The sequence below is a fragment of the Aricia agestis genome, chromosome 6 (genome assembly GCF_905147365.1).
Source record: "Aricia agestis chromosome 6, ilAriAges1.1, whole genome shotgun sequence".
Taxonomy (NCBI): Eukaryota; Metazoa; Arthropoda; class Insecta; order Lepidoptera; family Lycaenidae; genus Aricia; species Aricia agestis.
The window spans coordinates 8,602,431-8,625,298 of record NC_056411.1 but is presented as its reverse complement, the minus strand read 5'-3'; the positions used below and the strand labels follow the sequence as shown (position 1 = coordinate 8,625,298).

The 22,868-nt window shown below is 36.9% G+C and overlaps 1 protein-coding gene across 1 annotated transcript; it reads left to right on the top strand.

The window, feature by feature from the left end:
- LOC121727912 (cytochrome P450 4g1-like) lies at positions 1 to 15,087 on the top strand. Its single transcript, XM_042115968.1, has 11 exons — positions 1 to 54; positions 7,440 to 7,594; positions 7,916 to 8,005; positions 10,570 to 10,683; positions 11,052 to 11,237; positions 11,485 to 11,684; positions 12,399 to 12,468; positions 12,635 to 12,821; positions 13,374 to 13,534; positions 14,276 to 14,446; positions 14,926 to 15,087. Exons 2-11 carry the CDS (start codon positions 7,447 to 7,449, stop codon positions 15,075 to 15,077), a joined length of 1,479 nt encoding a protein of 492 aa, XP_041971902.1. The 5' UTR covers positions 1 to 54; positions 7,440 to 7,446; the 3' UTR covers positions 15,078 to 15,087.
- The last annotated feature ends 7,781 nt before the right edge of the window (positions 15,088 to 22,868 follow it).

Below are 22,868 nucleotides of genomic sequence, written 5' to 3'. Positions count from 1 at the left end.
TTCAGTACAGTTGCGAGGCTATAGCGGCGGCGCGCGGGCTGTACATTGTACAAGGTATTGTTGTTTTGTTTTTATATTGATAAATGACTTTGTGTAAACAAATAATTATTGTAACTAGAGATCGCCCAATGGTCGAATTTCGACCTTAGTTTCAACGACATTAGGACTTCTACCTATATTTTGTAAAAAAATATTGACTTTATCATTTTTTTTTCAACTCTTGTCTCTAGGACTCAGCTGATCTCAGATTGCCCGTGTAAGCATTGTCTAATATAATAGTATCTAAGATTCAATAAGAAAAACTATAATCCATTTTCAATTTGTCAACTTATTGTCAACAGACTTCAGCCATAAATAAAAGAGTATAATTCGTATATATTATGTATAGGTTTGTCACTCAAAAATCTGTCATCTTCTTGAGTGCGTATTGTAGTGTGTGTGTGTGTGTAATGTTTTATTTGTTAAAAAATATATGATAAAAGCATAATCTATACTTAATATTTTAATTCTGCAGAGTTTGTTTGTTTGTTTGTTTGAACGCCCTAATCTCAGGAACTACTGGTCCGATTCAAAAAATTATTTCAGTGTTAGATAGCCTATTTATTGAGGAAGGCTATAGGATATATTTTATCACGCTAAGACTAATAGGAGCGAAGAAATAGAGGAAAATGTGGAAAAAACTGGGGAAATTATATGAAAGGGCTTATTTGAACGCGCTAATCTCAGGAACTACTGATCCGATTTGAAAAATTCTTTCAGTGTTACATAGCCCATTTATCGAGAAAGGCTATAGGCTATATTTTATTACGCTAAGCTTAATAGAAGCTAAGAAATAGAGGAAAATGTGTAAAAAACGTGGGAAATTATATGAAAGGGCATATTTGAACGCGCTAATCTCTAAAACTACTGGTCCGATTTGAAAAATTATTTCAGTGTCAGATAGCCCATTTATCGAGGAAGGCTATGGGTTATATTTTATTATGCTAAAACTAATAGAAACGAAGAAATAGAGGAAAATGTGTATAAAAAGGGGCAAGTCATATGAAATTGCTTATTATCTTAAGAACTACTGGAGCAATTTTTATGTTATTTGGCAAACATGAAGAATAGACCACGTGAAGGGACATAGGCTATTTTTTGCGGAAAAATGTACGGTTGCGTGAAATTCCTAAATTACGCAAGTGAAGCCGCGCGGAACATCTATTATATAATAAAATCGTAGGAAAGTCAATTCTGTACATTGAATACTTTTGTACAATAAATAATACTTGGGATGTGATCTACGGTATGCAAACGCGTACGAAGTCGCGGGCAACAGCTAGTTTCAAAATAATATTAGCTCGATGCACTCCTTCACCATGGAGAGTGGAGACAGATGGACAGAGGGACAGACATCGAAATCTCAGTAATAGGGTCCCGTTTTTACCGTTTGGGTTGGGTACGGAACCCTAAAAACAAATGGGTACAAGTTCAACTTTCAACACAGTACTTAATATACTGTATTGGGAAACTCGACCTGTAAAGACCTATGATATTCTATTATAAAAAAAGGTAGATATCGCACTAGCGCGTACAGTCTGATACGGCCAAATGAAGTGCCTTCTTTTGAATTAGTTGCATGTTGGCAGCGAGTGAGCGACGAGGTGTCACGTTAGAATATCATTGTGTCACGTTTTTGACTTAAGAGGGCGACTAACCCCAAAAATCAAACATTGTCCTTCTCTCTTCACATTCACGTCCGTCTATCATATGCCAGGTGAAAAAGAACGACGCGGATTCATCGCCAAATTAGTTTTTTCTCAATAACTCGATAAATATACAACATTTAAAAAATCCGCTAGGTCGATCTATCAATGATAGAATTTTATACAATGTGTTAAAATATTAACTTAGTTCAATGCACGGTTATGGCAATAAATGAAAAATCGTGAAAATTAGATGCATCTTTGTGATTTTTGCTATAGAGAAAATTTCAAGATATTGTGTTTTTGCTCAGATTGAATTCTCGGAAATATGATGTAGTATCTAATTTTAGAAAATGAAACAATTTGGGGCTTATTTTCAAGTATAAAAATGAATTATAAAATCGACACTTTAGGGTTAGTCGCCCCCTTAAAATGCCAAGCTGCGTTTTTACGAAATGCTAAAATTATAGTTATAAGGTAAAAAAGGCTGAAAAAGTTACGTAATTAATTTTTATTTGGATATTTTCCAACATTATCGACAAATTATTTAGTGCAAAAAATTAAACTAAAAAAGGATAGAAAATACGGACGACAACTGCAGCGTGATAAGGACAGATAATCGTGTGATATTGAATAATCGCGCATGCGTGCCGATGTGCAACTCAAAGTATATAGCTATCCTTTTCTATATCATTCGTAACGTATTATCTGTCGCATTCATTGTTGTAAGAGGTAGGTATTTGTATGTCGTACAGGAACAAATTCTGAGGACCGCTTTGTATGAGCATACGCCATCTTTAATAAAACATCATTGGTAAAAACTCTAAAGGAAAAGTCGAAAGAGGCTTTTAACCGACTTCCAAAAATGAGGAGGTTATAATATATTCGACTGTGGATTTTTTTTTCTATGTTCAAATTACTCCGCCGTTTGTAAACCGATTTTGAAATTTTTTCTTTTGTTTTACCCCAATTTGGTACCATGTTCACAAAAGTGGTGACCTGATGATGGGATCCATGAGTAATCGAGGGAAATCCTCAAAATTTATATGATATGATTTTGTGTGTGTGTTTTGTGTGAGTGGAAACAATAACATTACTTATTCTGCATGAACTAAAAAGTATTACACAATTCTTACTCTTTAATAGTGCCTTTTCCAGAATTTTCCTAAACCTCACCTATTTCTGTAAACAATCTTCATAATTTTGAAGTCGGTACCAGTCCCAATAATTAAAAATATTTGTCATAGAACTCACGATTCTTAGCTTTACAGAAATAGTTTTGGGGCATGCTGTATATTCCTTGATTTTTGTCTCATAGTCCATAGACATAGGACACTATGTAAAATCCTGTGTCTCTATGAACATAATAACATGTTGTAAACGATATTGGACTATGTACAGATTTAATTAACTTTGTTAATGTTATTTCCTAGTTATGACAACACAATGCTCGATGCTCAGATGACTTGCCGCATCCGTATTTAAATTGCACTCGTCATAGGGCATTGATAGAGGCAACCGCAATACAACTACAAGGTAATGCTTCCGATCTATTGATCGGAAGCATTACCTTGTAGTTGTATTATATTTTTTAATTGCCACAGTAAAGTAACCTAGCATTATTATGCTAGGTTACTTTACTGTGGCAATTAAAAAAAATTATTCACACAATATGAGAATCGAAATCCACGGAGAGCTGATGACCAAATAAGTCATGTAGCTTCAGCTGTGTTAAAACTAGGTTAGCTACTTCCCTGACCATCCCTTTCTGATAATATGCGTGCTGGCAGGCCGTGGCCCGGTGGGTGTGGGAGTAGTGGGGTGGGAAAAAAAGAAAAAAATGTAGGTTCAGCTGAATCAAAACTCCGTTAGCTACTTCCCTGAACAACCCTTTCTGATAATCTACGTGCTGGCAGGCCGTGGCCCGGTGGGTGTGGGAGTAGTGGGGTGGGGAAAAAAATTAAAAAAATGTAATGTATGGGTTATTCACGGAAGTAGCTAACGGAGTTTTGAAGCTGAAGCTACATGACTGATTTGGTCGTCACTCGTCAGCTCTCAGTCGATAAAATATGATGTATCGATTTTATTTGTCTTGCATCCTCGATTTACAAGCCAACCGTGTTATGCGGTACCACATTTAAACCTTGTCAAAAATTATAATTTAAACATAGAAATTTTCCAACTTTTTATATATTTGTTTTATTTTTATTTTATTATTATTAAATATTAAAGAACACAAATTATAATTAAAGTTTACATGTTACTACTATTGATATCGAGCAAAAAAGACCAAAAAAATTACGTTTGACAACAAATACAAATGGGAGCCCCCTTAAATATTTGTTTAATTTTATTTTTAGTATTTGTAGTTCTAGTGGCAACGGAAATACATAATCTGTGAAAATGTCAGAAGTCTCAGTAACAGGGTCCCGTTTTTACCCTTTGGGTACGGAACCCTAATAATCACGTATGTTGTATGGGAACCTTCGATCACATACAAACTGTATCTTATATGTGATCGAAGATGGGAACCCCCTTTAAATATTTATTGTTGTTATAGAGGCAACATATTAATTATTATATACTTACAAGATCTGTAAAAATTTCAGAAGTCTAGCTATAGCGGCTCTTGAGACAGACAGACAAACATCGAAGTAATAGGGTCCAATTTTTACCCTTTGGCTACAGAACCCTAAAAAAGGTAGCACATTAATATATTATTGTGTAGTAACTTGACCCACCTACCTTTACGAAACATTCTTGGAACCGTTTATCAGAACAAGACAAATTCAGGGCTTCCCAAACATAAGTTATTCCTTGGATCCATTAAAACCTCAAAAGGGGTCATTAAAATAGCCTTGGAATTACACCTTGTATTTTACGTTTAAGCTGAGTCATAATACTATGACTCTACGTCCAAAGATCTTAATAAATTTAGTAGTTTAGGCAAGGATCAAGACTAGCCACAAACTTTTTACTAAAAATTTACTCAAATCTGTCATTAGGTTGCTACGTTTTCGTTATAGACCCAGATCCTAGAGGGATCATATCTCACATGGATGAATCCTCAGGTTCTTAGTAGTGCCTCATGTACAATATTAGAATACCTGCGTGTTTGTGGAGCTCTACGTTTGACACGGGCAGGTACCATGAGAAAGGTGACTAAAAATTTGTCTTACTTACTTATTTTTCCTGGCCTATATTTGGCGTAAGATCAATGTGTCGAAGTCCGTCTGGGAGGTAAGTCCGTCTAACGGCAATAACTTCCATATTTGAACGACTAGTTTTATAAGACTCAGTGGGTAAAACAATATTGCAGAGTTAGTTTGACCTAAGAAACAGACATGTCGCTACAACAACAACCTGTTACGAAAAAAACGATCTGCTATTTTTTTCCCGTTTGAACTCGCAGTCGGAGTGTAAATCTCTGCCAAAAAAATTTAAAAAAGTGGGAATACGAAGGAACTTTTAGAGTTTCTTGGATTACGTAAGTAATTTAGTGATCCTTTTACTTATTACTCATGTTCAATCCTGCTATCCTACTTCCTACTAATATTATAAAGGCGAAAGTTTGTTTGGATGTATGGATGTGTAGATGTATGGATGTTTGTTACTCTTTCACGCAAAAACTACTAAACGGATTTTAATGAAACTTTACAATAATATAGCTTATACATCAGAATAACACATAGGCTACAATTTTAACCGACTTTCAAAATGTTAGAAGTGTTATGATCGTTTTCTCATATTCAACGATTACTCCGCCGTTTGTTAACCGATTTTCAAAATGTTTCTTTTGGTATATAGGGTATCATCCCAATTTGGTCTTATATTCACAAAAGTGGTGATCTGATGAAGGATCCATAAGTAATCGAGGGAACTTCTCAAAACTTATAGGGAAACATGTGGTGACTTCGGTTTCGTAAGAAGTATTCTAAGCATATGCTACCAACAAGTAAGATTTTGCACCGAGATATACCTGGTATACCGTGGTTCGGAAGGTGCTGTGAGAACTCCTGATTCTTTATAGATACAAGTTTGGGAGTTTCGGCGTTGTTTTAAGAACAGAAAGCATATGCTACTATGCAAATTACATTCATCATCATCATCATCATCACTACCATATTATACCATTTCATAGTCTTTTAGATCGAGACTCGAGTTTGTCAAGCGATAATAAAAAAAAATCTATACCTACCTAATATTATAAACCTGAAGAGTATGTTTGCTTGAACGCGTCAGTCTCAGGAACTACAGGTCCGATTTAAAAACATATCTCAGTGTTAGATAGATCATTTATCGAGTAAGACTATAGGCTATATTGTATTATCACGCTAAGACTAATACGACCGAAGAAACTCAGGAAAATCTGGGTAAAACGGGGGAAACTTCACAGGTTAGGGCTATATTGCTACTAGACGGACTTACCTCAAACTGTAAGGGAAGTCCACACGCCGAGTTTTTAAAAAATAGCACGTTAATAAAAAATACTGCAACTAAGACTATTTTTAGATCATTATAGGTCTAATTAATATATAGCCTATAATTTCCAATGACACAAGTTACTTTAAAAAGCGAATCTCAGGTCAATGTTAAATTTTAATTTGAGAAAAGTATGAATTGAGCATTGAGTTTGAGACTTCGACACATTGACCTTACTTATACTAATACAATTCATTCTGAGCTAGTATCATGTAGTGTAAGACTATTTTATAGGCCAAAACGTTTTTTTATGCTTTTTAGTTTTTTAGGGTTCCGTACCCAAAGGGTAAAAACGGGACCCTATTACTGAGACTTCGATGTCTGTCTATCTCCAGGCTGTAACTCAAGAATGGTAATAGCTAGAGAGTTGAAATTTTCACAGATTATGTATTTCTGTTGCCGCTATAACAACAAATTATACTAGGGGGGCTCTCATACAACAAACGTGATTTTTCAAACATTTTTGCTCGGTATCAATGATGACAACAGGTAGGCACTTGAAATTTTCATAAAAGCCTTAATTATATAATTATGTACTTTAACAATTAATAATAATATTTAAATAAAATAAAAATTTAAGCGGGGCTCCCATACAAAAAACTAATTTTGGCCTACTTTTGCTCTATAACGGTACGGAACCCTTCGTGCGCGAGTCCGACTCGCACTTGACCGATTATTTTTAATATTATAATTACTTATTTTATTAAGTAATTAAAAAAAATATTGTATTTTTATTACTAATGATATTTGAAAAACAAATTAAAATAACGACGTGTATTTAAAATAAATAAAGGCTTTTATATAAATAGTAACGTAGTTCAAAAAACATTACTTAATCAATGGAACTTGAAAAATAACCCAAGTCTTTGGAATCTCATCAGGTAAAAAACCTGGCCAACTGGCCACTTGGGTTTTCAAGTAAAATATCATAATTCACTTTGCAACGGTAAAAGGTAGTCATGACCTTCTAACTCTATATTAATCAAAATCTGCAGTCAAGTAATTTTGAATCCAATAAGATGCAAAATAATAAACAAAATATAATCTAATTCTGTGCCGCGGCCGCACATGCGTCTATCGTCACGAAGCTTTGTGCTATGAGATAATACCATTGGACGATACACGCAGATCGTCCAATGGTATCGTTTTAAGCACGAAGCACTACGCAGGTGCGGCCCGGGCATTAGGGTATAATATAGCTGAATATAAATTATTGTAAAAACGATTGAAGTCATGATTGTTTTGTACAATGTTGATAAAATATATTTTCAGGTACAAAATGGTCGTAGTGGCCATAATACTAGTGACAGCTGTATTACTGTCGCTACTGCGGCTGAGATCGCTGCGCAGGCCCCATGAGCCGCCGATGTTGCCGGGCGCTCTGCCCTTCATCGGCCATGCTCACCACATGCCGGGATCTACCGCTAGTAAGAGTAATCATTACTTGAAGTTGAGTCTAGCTAGACAAGAGCAAACACTCCCAATATTTAGGGGATTTGCCCCCTAGGGGGTGTAAATTAGATGTCAAGGGGACGGACGGGGCGTAAACATAGATTTTTTGTTATTTCAAATAATGCTAGAAGTCTTCTGATACTTATTACATCTTGTATGGAAAACTTTTTTTACGTCAACTCAACATGAGGTTGGCGTAAAAAAAAAGTTGGGAACCTCTGTTTTAGAGTTTGCCAAAATACCCAAGTCGGGGAGTTTAATCGCGCTGTCTAATAATAACAATTTTCTTTTTCCAGGTTTGTGGGAAAACTTGCAAAAATTAGGTGACGAAAGCCTCAAAAGAATGCATCCTTTTTCAATCAAAATTGGGACAACAAAAGTTTATAGTAAGATTCCACCATTTTTAAAAGCTTTTATTTAACTTGCTCTGTATGTATGTAAGTATGTATGTTACGGTGGAATTTTGGAACTCAATTTTAAGGTAGATATATTTAACTGATTGAGCTGAAATTTTGCATACGCGTTTAGTATGGATGACCATGCACGATATGGTATGTGACATCACTCTAAATCCAATATGGCCGACCATCCAAGATGGCGAAATAATTATTTTCTATGCAGTCCTACAATATGGATATTAAATGAAAAAGCTTTTTGAGAGTAACTCGAAAACGAATGTAATTTCATTCTACATCCAACATGGCGGCTCATCCAAGATAGGGGAATAGTTATTTTTAATGCACTTCTGCAATATGGGTATCAAATGAAAGGGCTCATTGAAAGTAACTCGAAAACAAATATAACGTCATTCTACATTCAATATGGCGGCTCATCCAAGATACGAGAATAGTTATTTTTAATGCACTTCTGCAATATGGGTATTAAATGAAAGGACTTACTGAGAGGCCGTGTTCATCGGCGTAATTTTTAGCGCATTCGCTGCAAAACCTAGTTATTGCGCATGTCCAAATCATGTCATGCCATGGCAACGACAACTGTTTACGACTTGACATTTAACCCAATTGCAATTTGTTGGTGGCGTTGCAATGAACAAACCAGTGGGAGAGCCATGCTTCGGCACGAATGGGCCGGCTCGACCGGAGAAATACCACGCTCTCACAGAAAACCGGCGTGAAACAGCGCTTGCGCTGTGTTTCACCAAGTGAGTGAGTTTACCGGAGGCCCAATCCCCTACCCTATTCCCTTCCCTACCTTCCCCTATTCCCTTCCCTTCCCATCCCTACCCTCCCCTGTCACCCTATTCCCTCTTAAAAGGCCGGCAAACGCACCTGCATCTCTTCTGATGCTACGAGTGTCCATGGGTGACGGAAGTTGCTTTCCATCAGGTGACCCGTTTGCTCGTTTGCCCTCTTATTTCATAAAAAAAAACAATTAAATTTTAAAAAAATTCCAAGTGATCCATATCCATATTTTCCAAAATAAAATAATCAAACACTATCATAGTGTTAAATAAATTATTTGTGCGGCTGTTAGGCAATTTAGGCTTATGTATAGCTTTTATTATTTTAATCATGTATAAACAATTAAGACGTTGTTTACGACTTGACCAGCAACTTGTTATGTCGTTGCCATGACATCTTTTGGACATGCGCAATAAAAGGTTTGTCCAAAAATACGCCGACGAACACGGCCAGTAATTCGGAAACGAATGTAATGACATCATAGAGTATACATTATAGCAAGCTATAGAGTGCTTCTAACAAGGTATGAACTGTAAGCACGAGTGTGAACATATTTTCCTATAAGCGTCAAACGATGGCGCATGGAACATCACTAGACTTGCGTTATACGTTACTGTAAGCACGAGTGTGAACATATTTTCCTATAAGCGTCAAACGATGGCGCATGGAACATCACTAGACTTGCGTTATACGTTTGAGTATCTATAGAACTTCTGCTTACGATCGGCACAACGGGGAACGAGCGATGCGCGCGCTCTATAGCTTGCTAATGTATACTCTAAGAATGACATTCTATATTCAATATGACAGCTTAGCCGAGACAGGGGAATAGTTATTTTTAAAGCACTTCTGCAATATGGGTATCAAATAAAAGGGCTCATTGAGAGTAAATTGAAAAATAATATTCAAGTCGTGTCGTGCGTGTCATGTCGTGTCTTGTCGTGACGTAACCCGACGTGACGTGACGTAACGTGACGTGTCGTGTCGTGACTTCACGTGACGTGACGTGCAATGACGTGACTGACAGCCGGGTTTCATAAATGCCCGGTTGAAGCCCGTCACAGACTTAGCTATAATATATATTAATATATCGTACTATAATATATATTTTAGTAGCTACCAGAAATATATATTATAGCTGAGTGTGCGGTCACGCGAAAATTAGTATAGAAAATAGTAATATGCCTAGCTATAAAAATATTAATATTAGCTTGACGCGAGACTTAACAATCTACCTATCAGTACTTGATTTTATTAAAATTAAAATATAATATCAATTTACTCAGATAGTTAATTATAAAAATTGGTACTAGTTTATTTTCAAATCGCGCGACAAGCTTTTATTATCATGCAAATTGTATAATATATTGAGGATCATAACCTTTGCTATAATGTATACTCTATGATTATAACTTAATAGTTAAAATTTTTAAGGAGTTTATTTTCTTCTTTTTAGACTATTTTAATAAAACCTTTTTTTCAAAAAGTTTTTTGTTTATATTTTTATTTAACATTGTGACTGCCTCGGACAAAAAAGTATTTTATTTACTTACTAATTTATTTTATTGGTTTCGTCACTTTGAACCTTAACAATTTATTTTCAAACAATTATATTTATTTCTTGGAAATATAAATATTAAATTATAATCACCGTCATAGTCGTATAGTCGTGCGTATCGCGTACCTACTGTAATTTGTATGACGTCATGAAACAGAAATGCGTAACAAAACAAATCTCAATGTTTCAGTTCTCTCCGATCCTGACGACTGCTACACGGTGGCGCAGAATTTTCTGGCGAAGCCGCCAGTTATGTACGAGTTCACCAAAAACTTACTCGGGGACGGACTGATATGTAATAACCGTAAGTAAGAATAGAATATGCTTTAAAGAATTTCTAGAGCATGAATACATAAGAATTATGGAATATACACGCTAGAAAAATAAATAAAAAACAAAAGTTCGATTTTCAAGATGCTCGCTGGCTCGATACAGCTTAATCTCGATACACTTTAATGAACGTTTGTCGTTCACTTAGTACAGTGTAAACTTCTATTTTGAGTCATTATCTAACCGATCATACAGTGAAAATAAAAGCACAGGCTTTTTTATATCAAAATCAGCCTCCGATTTACACACTCGCCAATATCTAGATGATTTTAGACTATACTGAGATATTCTATATCTTGTGTAAAAGCCTGAAACTTAAAAATCTCATTTGCGATATTGCAGCACCAATATGGCAACGACATCGGAGGTTGATGAATCAAATGTTCAATCAGCGCGTTCTCGATGGATTCATTCAACTGTTCAACTCCAACGCGAGGGAGCTGGTCCAACGCCTCAGTGCCTATGAGGGAAAAGGTGACTTCGATTCCGACCGTTGTGTGAGGGAGACCGTTGTAAAAAATACAATTGGTAAGCAAGTTTTCAAAAACAAGTTTTTATAAGGCGGTTTCAGACTACGATATAATTAATATAATAGCATATAGTAGAAACTGAAAGCGATCTCTCACGAAGTAATACGTACGAAAGTTTTTATAAATTATACTTATTTTGCTCTACATACTCATTTTTGAAGATCTTTAAGTGCGTCGGGCATTTTAACAATGTGTTTTCTGCTAGCGCCACCGTTTTTTTACACCTGTTGTTATTTCAATTTCAGCAACTCTCACAGGTACGACACGATACAATAAGGAAAGACGGCTACAGATCATGTTCGAAGCTTTGTATGTTTTGCCAGAAGTCATCATTAAAAGAGTCAAGAAGATTTGGCTTTACCGTTATGATTTTATATTCAACTGGTCTACGATAGGTCGAAGACAACGAGAAGCTATTATGGATGTATTAGATGTAACAGAAATGGTAGGATTTTTTAATGCAGAAAAATGTATTTTCTTTTTGTGAAAATTATATTATGTTATCCGCACATATCAAATAATTATTGATATGAATGTAGAACATCGATAACAGTATGCTTAAATAGTATACTTACAAGTTACAACATTGTTCTACCAATAATCTTATTTGTAAAATTCTCGTGTCACAATGTTAGGCCGCGTACTCCTCCGAAACGGCTTTACTGGTTTTAACCAAATTTTATATGCATATTCAGTGGGTATGAAAATCGGCTACTGGGTACTTTTTATATTGATAAGTGCATTTGTTGAATAAATAATAGTAAATTATTACAACTCGAGACTGACGGCAACCATTGTTTGTGCGACGGGATAGCGATGGACGTTGTCATGGTCACATACTTATTTAGTCACTTCAATAAAATAATACGGCCGAAATACTTTATATGGCAAAGAAACGTTTGCCGGGACAGCTAGTTGTTACATATTATTGACACGAAAACTATGATTGTGGATTGTGGATATGATGGATTGATGTTGATAACTTTTTTACTATATTAGACTGCTAGTTCCACTCCCAGGGACTATTTATCCTTATTCCTTATCATCATCATCAGAAGTACAATTAATTTCAGTGTGAACGACACGGCAGATATCAGCTTTTTCTACAAAGGCTTTAAGCCAACGAAAACCATTTGACTTTCAAATTGTATAATTTCAGATATTTAATGATAAGAAAGTCGATCTCAAAAATAAATCCGATGGATTGGCGTCATCTGAAGCAACAGATGGTAGGTTTTTTTTATGATTTTGCTTTAAATCTTATTATGATTCCATACATATAACTCTTAAAATATGAAGAGTTATGCTTATATCTCTTCATATTTTCTTACCTGAAACCGCTCAGCTCTCTACAATCACTAGTAAAGAGCATATCAATGATTAATCCTTTTTTAGGCGAACAAATCGAGTCCTTTCTTGAGCTATTAATACAAAAAGAAGATAAGGGATTGTCGAGGAAGGAGATCTTTGACGAAGTTAACACTTTGGTGTTGAGTTCTTTCGATACCTCCGCGCTGGGGCTGATCTACGCGCTAGTACGCATAGGATCGTATCCAGATGTACAACAGCGGCTTTATGAAGAGTAAGGGCCAGGCCACAACACTGCGTTGCGGCGTCGCATCGCAAAAATAATATCGTACAGAAATGCGATGCGATGACGGAGCGCAAAATTTCATTGGAAATAGTCACTGTCGCATCGGAAATTTACATGATGCGTTCTGCGGCGTCGTAGATTTTTACGATGCGACGCCGCAACGCAGTGTTGTGACCTGGCCTTAAGAATGTAACTTTTAAAATATTTAATAGATCAAAAGCCTTTGATGTATTAAATCAATCAAATCATCTGAATGATCTATCAAATCATCTTGAATCAATTTCTTCGATGGCACATTAAGCGGGGAATTGAAGTCAATTCCCCGCTTTAGTAATAATGTGCCATCGAAGAAATTGATTCAGACAGCGGACCTACCTCATTTGGTCGGGTAAAGTCAATTCAATGTTACTCGTGATCTATCGGCTGGGTTTGATATAACACGACCAAATTACGTAGGTCTGCCTATGAATCAACTTGTCTGATTTCTTATTCTAGTTATTTCTTTCTGTGTCCTAAGTTATTCTCACTTATCTTTTTTAGAATAAAAGAAAATAGTTCATGCAACGAAATCAATGATTTTGTAATAAGTAAAGTGAATGTATCAAAATTAGTTTACTTAGAGGCGATAATAAAGGAGACGCTAAGAATGCACACCATCATACCGATCATATCTAGACATATAGACAGAGATATTCAATTAAGTGAGTATTTTTTATTTAAAAAAATTGAGGTTGGTGTAACTTTTCTTTCGGCTTATATCTCTCTTATCACTTATAAAAATCGTCCAATATATTGCGAATTTGCCGCGAATACCTCCAGTTATATTAACTGGAGGTTTTCGTTTGGGAGCTACTGCCTACTATGCCACAGACAGAACAACGTTTGTTGTAAGTATTTAAATCTCCAAGTTATAACAACTGGTTTTTGGGGCATCAAAATAAAAATAAAACTTTGTACTCACGAAGTGCATTCATCTTCAAATGCTACCCAATTTAAATACTTACAGTGTCTTTGCCGGGCTAGCACGACCACCAGTAGAAATACGAAAGTATGGACAAACTGTGGACATAAACTTAAGGTCCGTTCCGTTCCTTACCGCGGCTAATCGCGACCGACAAAAATTTAATTAAATGCCACTTTATGACAGACTATAATATTATATGTCATAAAGTAGGATATTATTTGAATTTTTAGGACTCACTCACAGTCTGTACTCTGTCATAAAGTGGCGTTTTAATTGAATTTTTCGGAACGAAAAAGGATCGGAACTTCACCTTAAGTTTATCTCCACAGTTTGTCTATACTTTCGCATTTCTACTGGTGGCCGTGCTAGCCCGATTGGTCAAGTATTTGTTCAACTATAATCTAGATCAAAACGAATTATCACAGGGTTTTATTATAATAGAGAGATGTGGTAAAAAATATATTATTATTATTTTTAGAAAATTACACCTTGTACAAAGGTAACGAATGCTTCATATTGGTGAACGCTTTACATCGGCACTCTCTGTGGGGTGACCCGCTCGAGTTCAGGCCGGAGAGATGGCTAACCCCGGATGCCAATTTTACACACTTATTCGCCCCCTTTGGTATTGGAAGGAGGAACTGTATAGGTAATCCTCTTTTAATTCTTGTGATTTCTATAAGACTGCGGTCTTTAATGTAGGTTATACCGATGTGATAATAGGGAATATTACGCGAAGGTCGAACCAGAGGGCGCTACTAGCACATACAGTAAATAATCCGACCAAAATCTGACATGCTGCACAGGTCTTTGTCCAACGGTCAGGAATCAGGATGCATGCGGTTGGTATGACCACTGACCAGCCCAGTCTCACTTTAACTTTGCAGCTTTCATGCCGATGTCCTTAACACCTGTTTAATGTTTTGGAGCGCAGCGTGCTATTTTTTATTCGGTCAGCTAGTCTTACACCTAACATGCTGCGCTCCATTGCTCTTTGACAAAACCCGAGTTGGGACCTTTGCGACTCGGCCAATGATGAGGTCTGGGCACCATAGGTTTTCATTAACTTTTATTTATAGAACACTAGCTATGTGTGAACGGATTTCAAAAACCATTTTATACTTACAGGAAAAGTATACGCCATGTTACAAATGAAAATTCAACTGGCTCATATTCTCATGAAGTACAGGGTGTACGGAGACCACAGCAAGCTCGTCCACAAATACGAATTACTTCTGGAGGCGGCTTCGGGGCACCATATTTCTATAGTCAAAAGATAAGCATTGGCGGTGTTTAAGCTCTATTTATATGCGTCCGCCCGAACGCGCGGATTAGCGGCGACACCGCGAGATGTCAAGCGATAATATCGACTTACGGCCATTCCCAATATTTGATCTATCTCTGGTTTTGCCCTACTAGAGATAGGAATAGCTCACAATTGACATATAATGTCTAATGTGAGCTATTCCTATCTCTAGTAGGGCAAAACCAGAGATAGATCAAATATTGGGAACGGCCGTAAGAGCTGACGACCAAATCGGTCAATGTGGCTTTAGCTGTATTGAAACTCCGTTAGCTACTTCCCTGAACAACCTTTTCTGCGACTTTAATTTTTTTTCCAAACAGTAGCACTGTACTTCCTGTGCACAAGAAATTTAAAATCGATTAAAAGTAGGAAAACAATAATGATTTTCATGTGGGCTCAGCTGCTGTGTTGGCTTGTTTTCTGGCGCGAGATTAGTTAGGGTGGGTTGCACCAACTTACTTTAACTATTAACTGTAACTTTAACTCTACAATGCAAAACTTCAAATCTTTGGTTAAAGTCAAAAATGGACGCCATATTTAACCATAACCTTGAGCTCGACAAGGCTTTAAATGAACGTGGCGAAAAAAGGAACTAACGCTGTCATCATACAAAAACTCCATTTTTGACAGTTCAGCTCTTACCAGCAGCGCCCCCGCCCACGTTCATATAAAGCCTTGTCGGACCAGCTATCATCTGTCAAATTCTGTGGTCAAAGTTAAGGTTAAAGTTAAAGTTAGCCTTAACTATAAGCATAACTTTGACCATAATTTTAACTTTGACCACGCCTCTGGTGCAACCCACCCTTAGTATGTAATCCCAAAAAAAAATTGCTAGACAAAAATATCGGTGGGAATGAACTTTCGTACAAATTCAACGTCGAATTTAATTTGGAAATGGCAGCGTGACCACTATTTAAATAAAGCGGACGGGCCGGACGCATATTATATAGTTAAAACTTATAATTATTTAATTATGAAATAAAATAGAAATAATAAAAAATGACTGAAGTTATAATAAAAATTAGAATATTATAATTAAGTATAAATTAAATATTACTTATGTTAATTAACTTTTTTTTCAATTAATTACCAGTACTGCTGTACTATACATAATATTATCATTATGTTTCATATTATGTGATTTATTTATGTTACATTTTAATCATCCATAATACAATATAATTATTGTATTATGGATGATTAAAACTTACATATCCATTTATTTCTTACATCGATTTATGACTTACACATCCATTAAAACCTAATAACAGGTTGCATAATGCATACATCATATCTGGTAATAAAATCCAGACTTAGTGCTGTATTTTAGTGCTTTAGCTTCAATCAATAATCAATTGTACCGTACTGAAACCTACCCCTATACTAGTTTATAGTGTGGTGTCTTCTGTAAAATACAAAAGAATATTACTACGGGTACCTAGGTACCCGTAGATAATATTCTTTATTTATAGGGCAGAAATTAAATCTCAAAGGCTGTATAAAATAACACTAGTGGATACAATTTTAGATTAACTTTTAAATTCCAACTTTAAGGGCCTGTTTCACCACTTCCTGATAAAGTGCCGGATAGGCTATCCACAACTTTTTTGACAGATTCTCCATACTTCATCTGTCAAGTTAAGTGGTGGATAGCCTATCCGGCATTTAACAGGAAGTGGTGAAACAGGCCCTAAGCTTCATAAAAAACAATGAATAACACTTATTTTAAACATAATATCTAACAATGGCCTAGTACCAGTCAGTAATTACAAATGGTAACGTCGAGTACGTTAATTAAAAGTACTTCAATAAAATTAAACGATAAATTTATTCACCTGATGAAAACCATCTACTATCGCCTGACGCCTTATTATGCCCTATACCAACAAAAGTAACTAGTGCGTAGTCTGAAATATTTAACATCTGTTTGTCGTAAGAACGACTTATGTTAGCACTAATAAGAGTTTTTCATAATCTCTTATAATCTTAATATATATATTTCTTGTGTGCGTGTGTATGTGACTGAACTCCTCCTAAACGACTGGACCAATTTTGATGAAATTTTTTGTGTGTGTTCGTGGAGATTCGAGAATGGTTTAGATTTACAGTTTGGTCTACTGGAAAATGTTTTTTCAATTAATTTCTTATTTATAAGGAGTTGTTGATTTTGGAATGTTTTACATTAGATCCGGCGGACGGCGCTATCATCGCATTCAATATTATTCTATTTCAATTTTAGTTTGTCCTGACAGATGGTGCTACGATTAATTTGAAAAAAATTTTGTTATTCAATTCATGTGCTGATTAAAATATTAAATAAATAACACATAGGCTACAATTTTAACCGACTTTCAAAATGGGGGAGGTGTTATGTTCGTTTTCTTATATTCAACGATTACTCCGCCGTTTGTTAACCGATTTTCAAAATTTTTCTTTTGGTATATAGGGTATCATCCCAATTTGGTATTATATTCAGAAAAGTGGTGATCTGATGAAGGATCCATAAGTAATCGAGGGAACTCCTCAAAACTTATAGGGAAACATATGGTGACTTCGGTTTCGTGAGAAGTATTCTAAGCATATGCTACCAACAAGTAAGATTTTGCACCGAGATATACCTGGTATACCGTGGTTCGGAAGGTGCTGAGAGAATTCCTGATTCTTTATAGATACAAGTTTGGGAGTTTCAGCGTTGTTTTAAGAACAGAAAGCATATGCTACTATGCAAATTACATTCTTCATCATCATCATCATCATCATCACTACCATATTATACCATTTCATAGTCTTTTAGATCGAGACTCGAGTTTGTCAAGCGATAATTTAAAAAAATCTATATCTACCTAATATTATAAACCTGAAGAGTATGTTTGCTTGAACGCGTCAATCTCAGAAACTACAGGTCCGATTTAAAAACTTATCTCAGTGTTAGATAGATCATTTATCGAGTAAGACTCATCATTTATCGAGAAGGTTATATTATATTATTACTCTAAGACTAATACGACAGAAGAAACTCAGGAAAATGTGGGAAAAACGGGGGAAATATTTTTTATGGGAAAATGTACCTACGGATTCTGTAAAATTTCTAATTTACGCGGGCGAAGCCGCGCGGGACATCTAGTATTATATAAAATTCTCGTGTCACAATGTTAGTTACCGTATTCCTCCGAAACGGCTTAACTGATTTTTACCAAATTTTATATGCATATTCAGAAGGTTTGAGAATCGGCTAGTGGCTACTTTTTATATTGATAAGTGCATTTGTTGAATAAATTATAAGAAATTATTACAACTCGAGACTGACGGCGACCATTGTTTGTGAGGCGTGATAGGGATGGAGGTTGCCATGGTGCCATGCTTAATTAGTCACTTCAATAAAATTATATAGGCGAAATTATACTTTTTATTATAGCAAAACAACGTTTGCCGGGAATAGGGTAGCCAGGTCGTAAATTATTAAAACGCTAGTTTCGTTCATTTATTACAGCTATGTTTACGGTAAACATCATTCATGCATATTCTATGAGGACAAACCCAAACGTTTAGATTTGAGCGTTTACTTAACCCTATTTATTTTATGTGTTTACCAATAAATACAATATTTTTAATAGTCCTTGATGTTTTTACTTTTTACCGACTTGGCAATTGCGTAGTTGTGACATCAATAAATAAAAATACATGCCACCCTTTTTTTATAATAGAATATCATAGCATGCCACGCTACGCCGGTGCTACGGCGTACATGCTAAATTGTAGTACTATAAAAGGGCAAAATAAAAGAATAATGCCGAAGTTCGCAGAATTTAAACGATGCACTGCAACGTCGCACGTTTTTGTTACGGAATTTCTTGCATCGGTCGCCGCGCTCAAAGCCCGCGATATATATATATATATATATATATATATATATATATATATATATATATATATATATATATATATATATATATATATATATATATATATATATAAATATATATATATATATATATATATATATATATATATATATATATATATATATATATATATATATATATATATATATATATAAATATATATATATATATATATATATAAATATATATATATATATATATATATATATATATATATATATATATATATATATATATATATATATATATATATATATATATATATATATATATATATATTTATTTATTTAATTCAGGCATCTTGGCCCATATTATAAATACCTTATAGACTAACATACATACAATTATAAGCACTAAAAACTAACACTAAAACACTAAACACGTATTGTCTGCGACGTGGGGCGCGACGTGTTCGGAAGTCGTCCTCGGAACCTCCTGTAGACGACTCCAATCAGCCAGAACTCCTCCTTCTCGAAGGTCGGTAGATGGTGCGTCGGAACTCTCACCACAAAGGAGCTAAAATTCACTTTGTGGCGGGACTCCAAGAGCCTGACCCTCAAGACGAAGTGGGTCTTGCTCTTGATGTAGTCCACGACCTGCTCGACCGTCGTGGACCAGTGCAGCCTGGACACGTACAGCGGCGTCGCGGGAGTCTCACGTCGCAACAGCTGCTCGGGTCCTTCGGGTGCGGTGCCGCGATGGTTGCGGACGACGGGTTTCTTCTTCTTCCTCTCCACTCTTATAAACCCGTCATCATCGCACTTTCAATCCTTTTCGGAGGGAGGACACTCCTTTGCAGGGGCCTCCTTTTTCCCTTTGTTTTTGGAACGCGGGGGGGGGGGGGGAGGCGGGGGGCAAGCGGCGACACTTGCGTAGTTCGGCCGCGGCTCCGTTGCAGGCGGGGCGCGGGTGGCGGGGCCAGCGGCGGCGGCGGCGATGACGTGCTCGTGCGTTGACCCGTCTGAAAGTACTGACGGGCTGAACGTGATCGCTTGCGCACCACGTCGGCGAGTGACAAACGCGGCATCAGGTCACCTACATATTGAATTACCACTCTTTAATTGTGATAATTCATTACGTAGGATCGTAGACTCCGATGCCTGCAGTCTACCTCGAACTTCGGCCAACTCTTCTTTCAGGAATCTGATGTCCTTTAAGAGGGTGACGATGTCGACGTGGTCCAGCGTCACGGGCGGCAGCATGTGCAGTTTTTTCGCCACAAAAGCCGGCACCTCATCCAGATCCGTCTGCTTCAGCAAGGATATAATATCTTGCACGCTTCTTTCAGTTCCATCCCTCCGTCGCGATGGCATATTCGCGCTCTGGCCGAGCGTCTCGTAGAGCAAATGCTTCCCCTGGCAAATCTCCTCGCTGGTGAAGGAGGACTTGCAGATCTGCATTATGCTAACCTCGTCCATTGTGTCAATGGCGTGCTGGATAAACGCCAGCAACTCATTCGCCACGAGCTCCATGGTGACGTGCAGCGGCAATCAGCCGCGCGATTTGCGAAAATAATATTAATTAATAATTAATAATATTTGCTGCGTGTGCATAACGAAGAGCGCGACCGTCCGCTGGCTCGACACATTACACATGAGCATAAGCACATTACATATACCTAAGCTATGCAGTAGCTTAATAAAATTAAATGGGTATTATTCCACTTAGGGCCTTATCACACTGGCGATTAGCGAGCGATTTGAAAGCGACGCGATTGCGCAGCGCTCACGCCGCGATGACGTCGCGATTGCGCGGCGTGCACGCAGCTTGCCTTCGGCGTTTTGGACACTCAGCAGCAAAATGGATTCAGGTCACTCCCTAGACGAGTCTACTATATATATAATAATAATCTGTGTAGACGAGTGTACAAAATGGCGTCGACACCACGCCGCGACGACGCTGCGCTGTCGCGACGTGTGCGCTGCGCAGTCGCGTCGCTTTCAAATCGCTCGCTAATCGCCAGTGTGATAAGGCACTTAGGGATTCTAATTAATTTCAAGATTGCGCTAATTTTTTCTCGATATTTAGATTGGAGCAGACTATCAATATTTTACATTGACAATGAAGAAAATGAGTGTTCAGTTGAAACTGGTGATGCGTCTGTCAGTTCTGACCGGCACTGCCCCTATCCGCTTCAACACCTCTACAGGATCATTTCGAACCTCGTGGGTTCTGTACGGATTATTCTGTTTTTGTTTTCTGTTTTTCGGTAAGTTTTACTCGCCGCTCGCCAACTCTTTAGCATCATTTAATAACAGTCAAGATATTGATAATTAATAAATGGGTACTAGATCAAAATCAGATAAAACAATTTATCTCAGTTTTTTTTTGTTTAAAAGCGGCCGTTATTGATTATTTTAATTGTTAAGAAATCAATTATGTGTTGGTGTTTTACCTGAGCTGCGCTTTAATCACTGACCTCCATTATACAAGTACGCATACTTGTTTAATGGAGGTCAGTGGTTTTAATTCAAAATCTCAAATACAAAATTATCTGGAGCAACTAACCTCTTTTAATATTGTTACTAGATTGCGTGACTATTTACGCTTTGATTTTACGCCTACAATTCGTATTGAGCTTAAAAGGCTCCTCTGATTCGGTGAACATTCAGAAGATTGTCATAAATCACTTAAGTGCCGCCCTGAGGGTCGTTCTTAATAGCTACGGAGTTATTAAGGGCATGCGACGAATGCAGTTTATGTTGCACTACTTGGACCAGATACACGAGGTTCGTACTTTACAGTTTACCACGTACCTTGCTAATAAAAAAATACGTGTGGCACTCGGGCACTGCTGCAGTAAAGCTATTGCATACCATTTTTTATCAACTTATGCAATTATAATTTGCATACGTCTATTCGCACGGACACAAACACTGTGTCGAAGTCTGTCGAAATAAAATACGGAACCCTAAAAAACGATGCCGTTAGACGATCCATACGTGGGAGAGCCATGCTTCGGCACGAATTGGTCGGCTCGACAGGAGAAATACCACGTTCTCACAGAAAACCGGCGTGAAACAGCGCCAGCACTGTGTTTCGCCGAGTGAGTGAGTTTACCGGAGGCCCAATCCCCTACCCTATTCCCTTCCCTACCCTCCCCAATTCCCTTCCCATTCCTACCCTCCCCTATTACCCTATTCCCTGCAGCTCTTCTGATGCTGCGAGTATCCATGGGCGACTGAAGTTGCTTTCCATCAGGTGACCCGTTTGCTCGTTTGCCCCCTTATTTCATTAAAAAAAAAAAAAACGGCAATGCCGCGCTGCAGCGATCGGCACAGCGCGGCGGTGCGGTCGGAGTGGGGGGGTGTTATATTTGTTTCCTTACGAAATTCCTTGATTCGATAAATACGCTCAAAGCCTTCTCAAAGCCCACGAAAGCTATGCAATAGTTTGAAAAGTTATTCAATGAATGAATAAGTCATATCACGTTTTGTCCTTATCTGTCAGTTACGTTCTTTATTTTGTGTAATTTTACAACTACCATTTTTCAACATTATCACTATTTTGCAACTACCAAGAATACTACTGCTCCCATGCTTTTTTATATGGCCCCTTTTTATTCTTTCAGTTCCAAAACCCGATTGCCGACAGCTCCTGTAGCGCCATACGATGTGACTTGAAGTGGTACGTCGGTATCACATGTTACATGATGGCAGCGCCATGGTTTAATCATGTCTTTTACATTTTACAAGATAAAAGCAGTAAGTATGTGATTCTGATTCATATACTTATTAATATTACGTATCAACAAAAATGGAAATTTTCAAATTGGGTAGATTTCCTTTCTATTTGCCTAAGTAATCTAGTACTCCTAACGTAGTGTTCAATTTTTACTGCCGCATTCAGAGACGAATATTAAC

Bases quoted from the DNA above. Each gene is read 5' to 3' on its own strand.
- LOC121727912 (XM_042115968.1), top strand. From the start codon at position 7,447: ATGGTCGTAGTGGCCATAATACTAGTGACAGCTGTATTACTGTCGCTA. The intron at 11,685-12,398 runs GTAGGATTTTTT...GTATAATTTCAG, and splicing joins TATTAGATGTAACAGAAATG to ATATTTAATGATAAGAAAGT. The intron at 13,535-14,275 runs GTGAGTATTTTT...TATTATTTTTAG, and splicing joins AGACAGAGATATTCAATTAA to AAAATTACACCTTGTACAAA.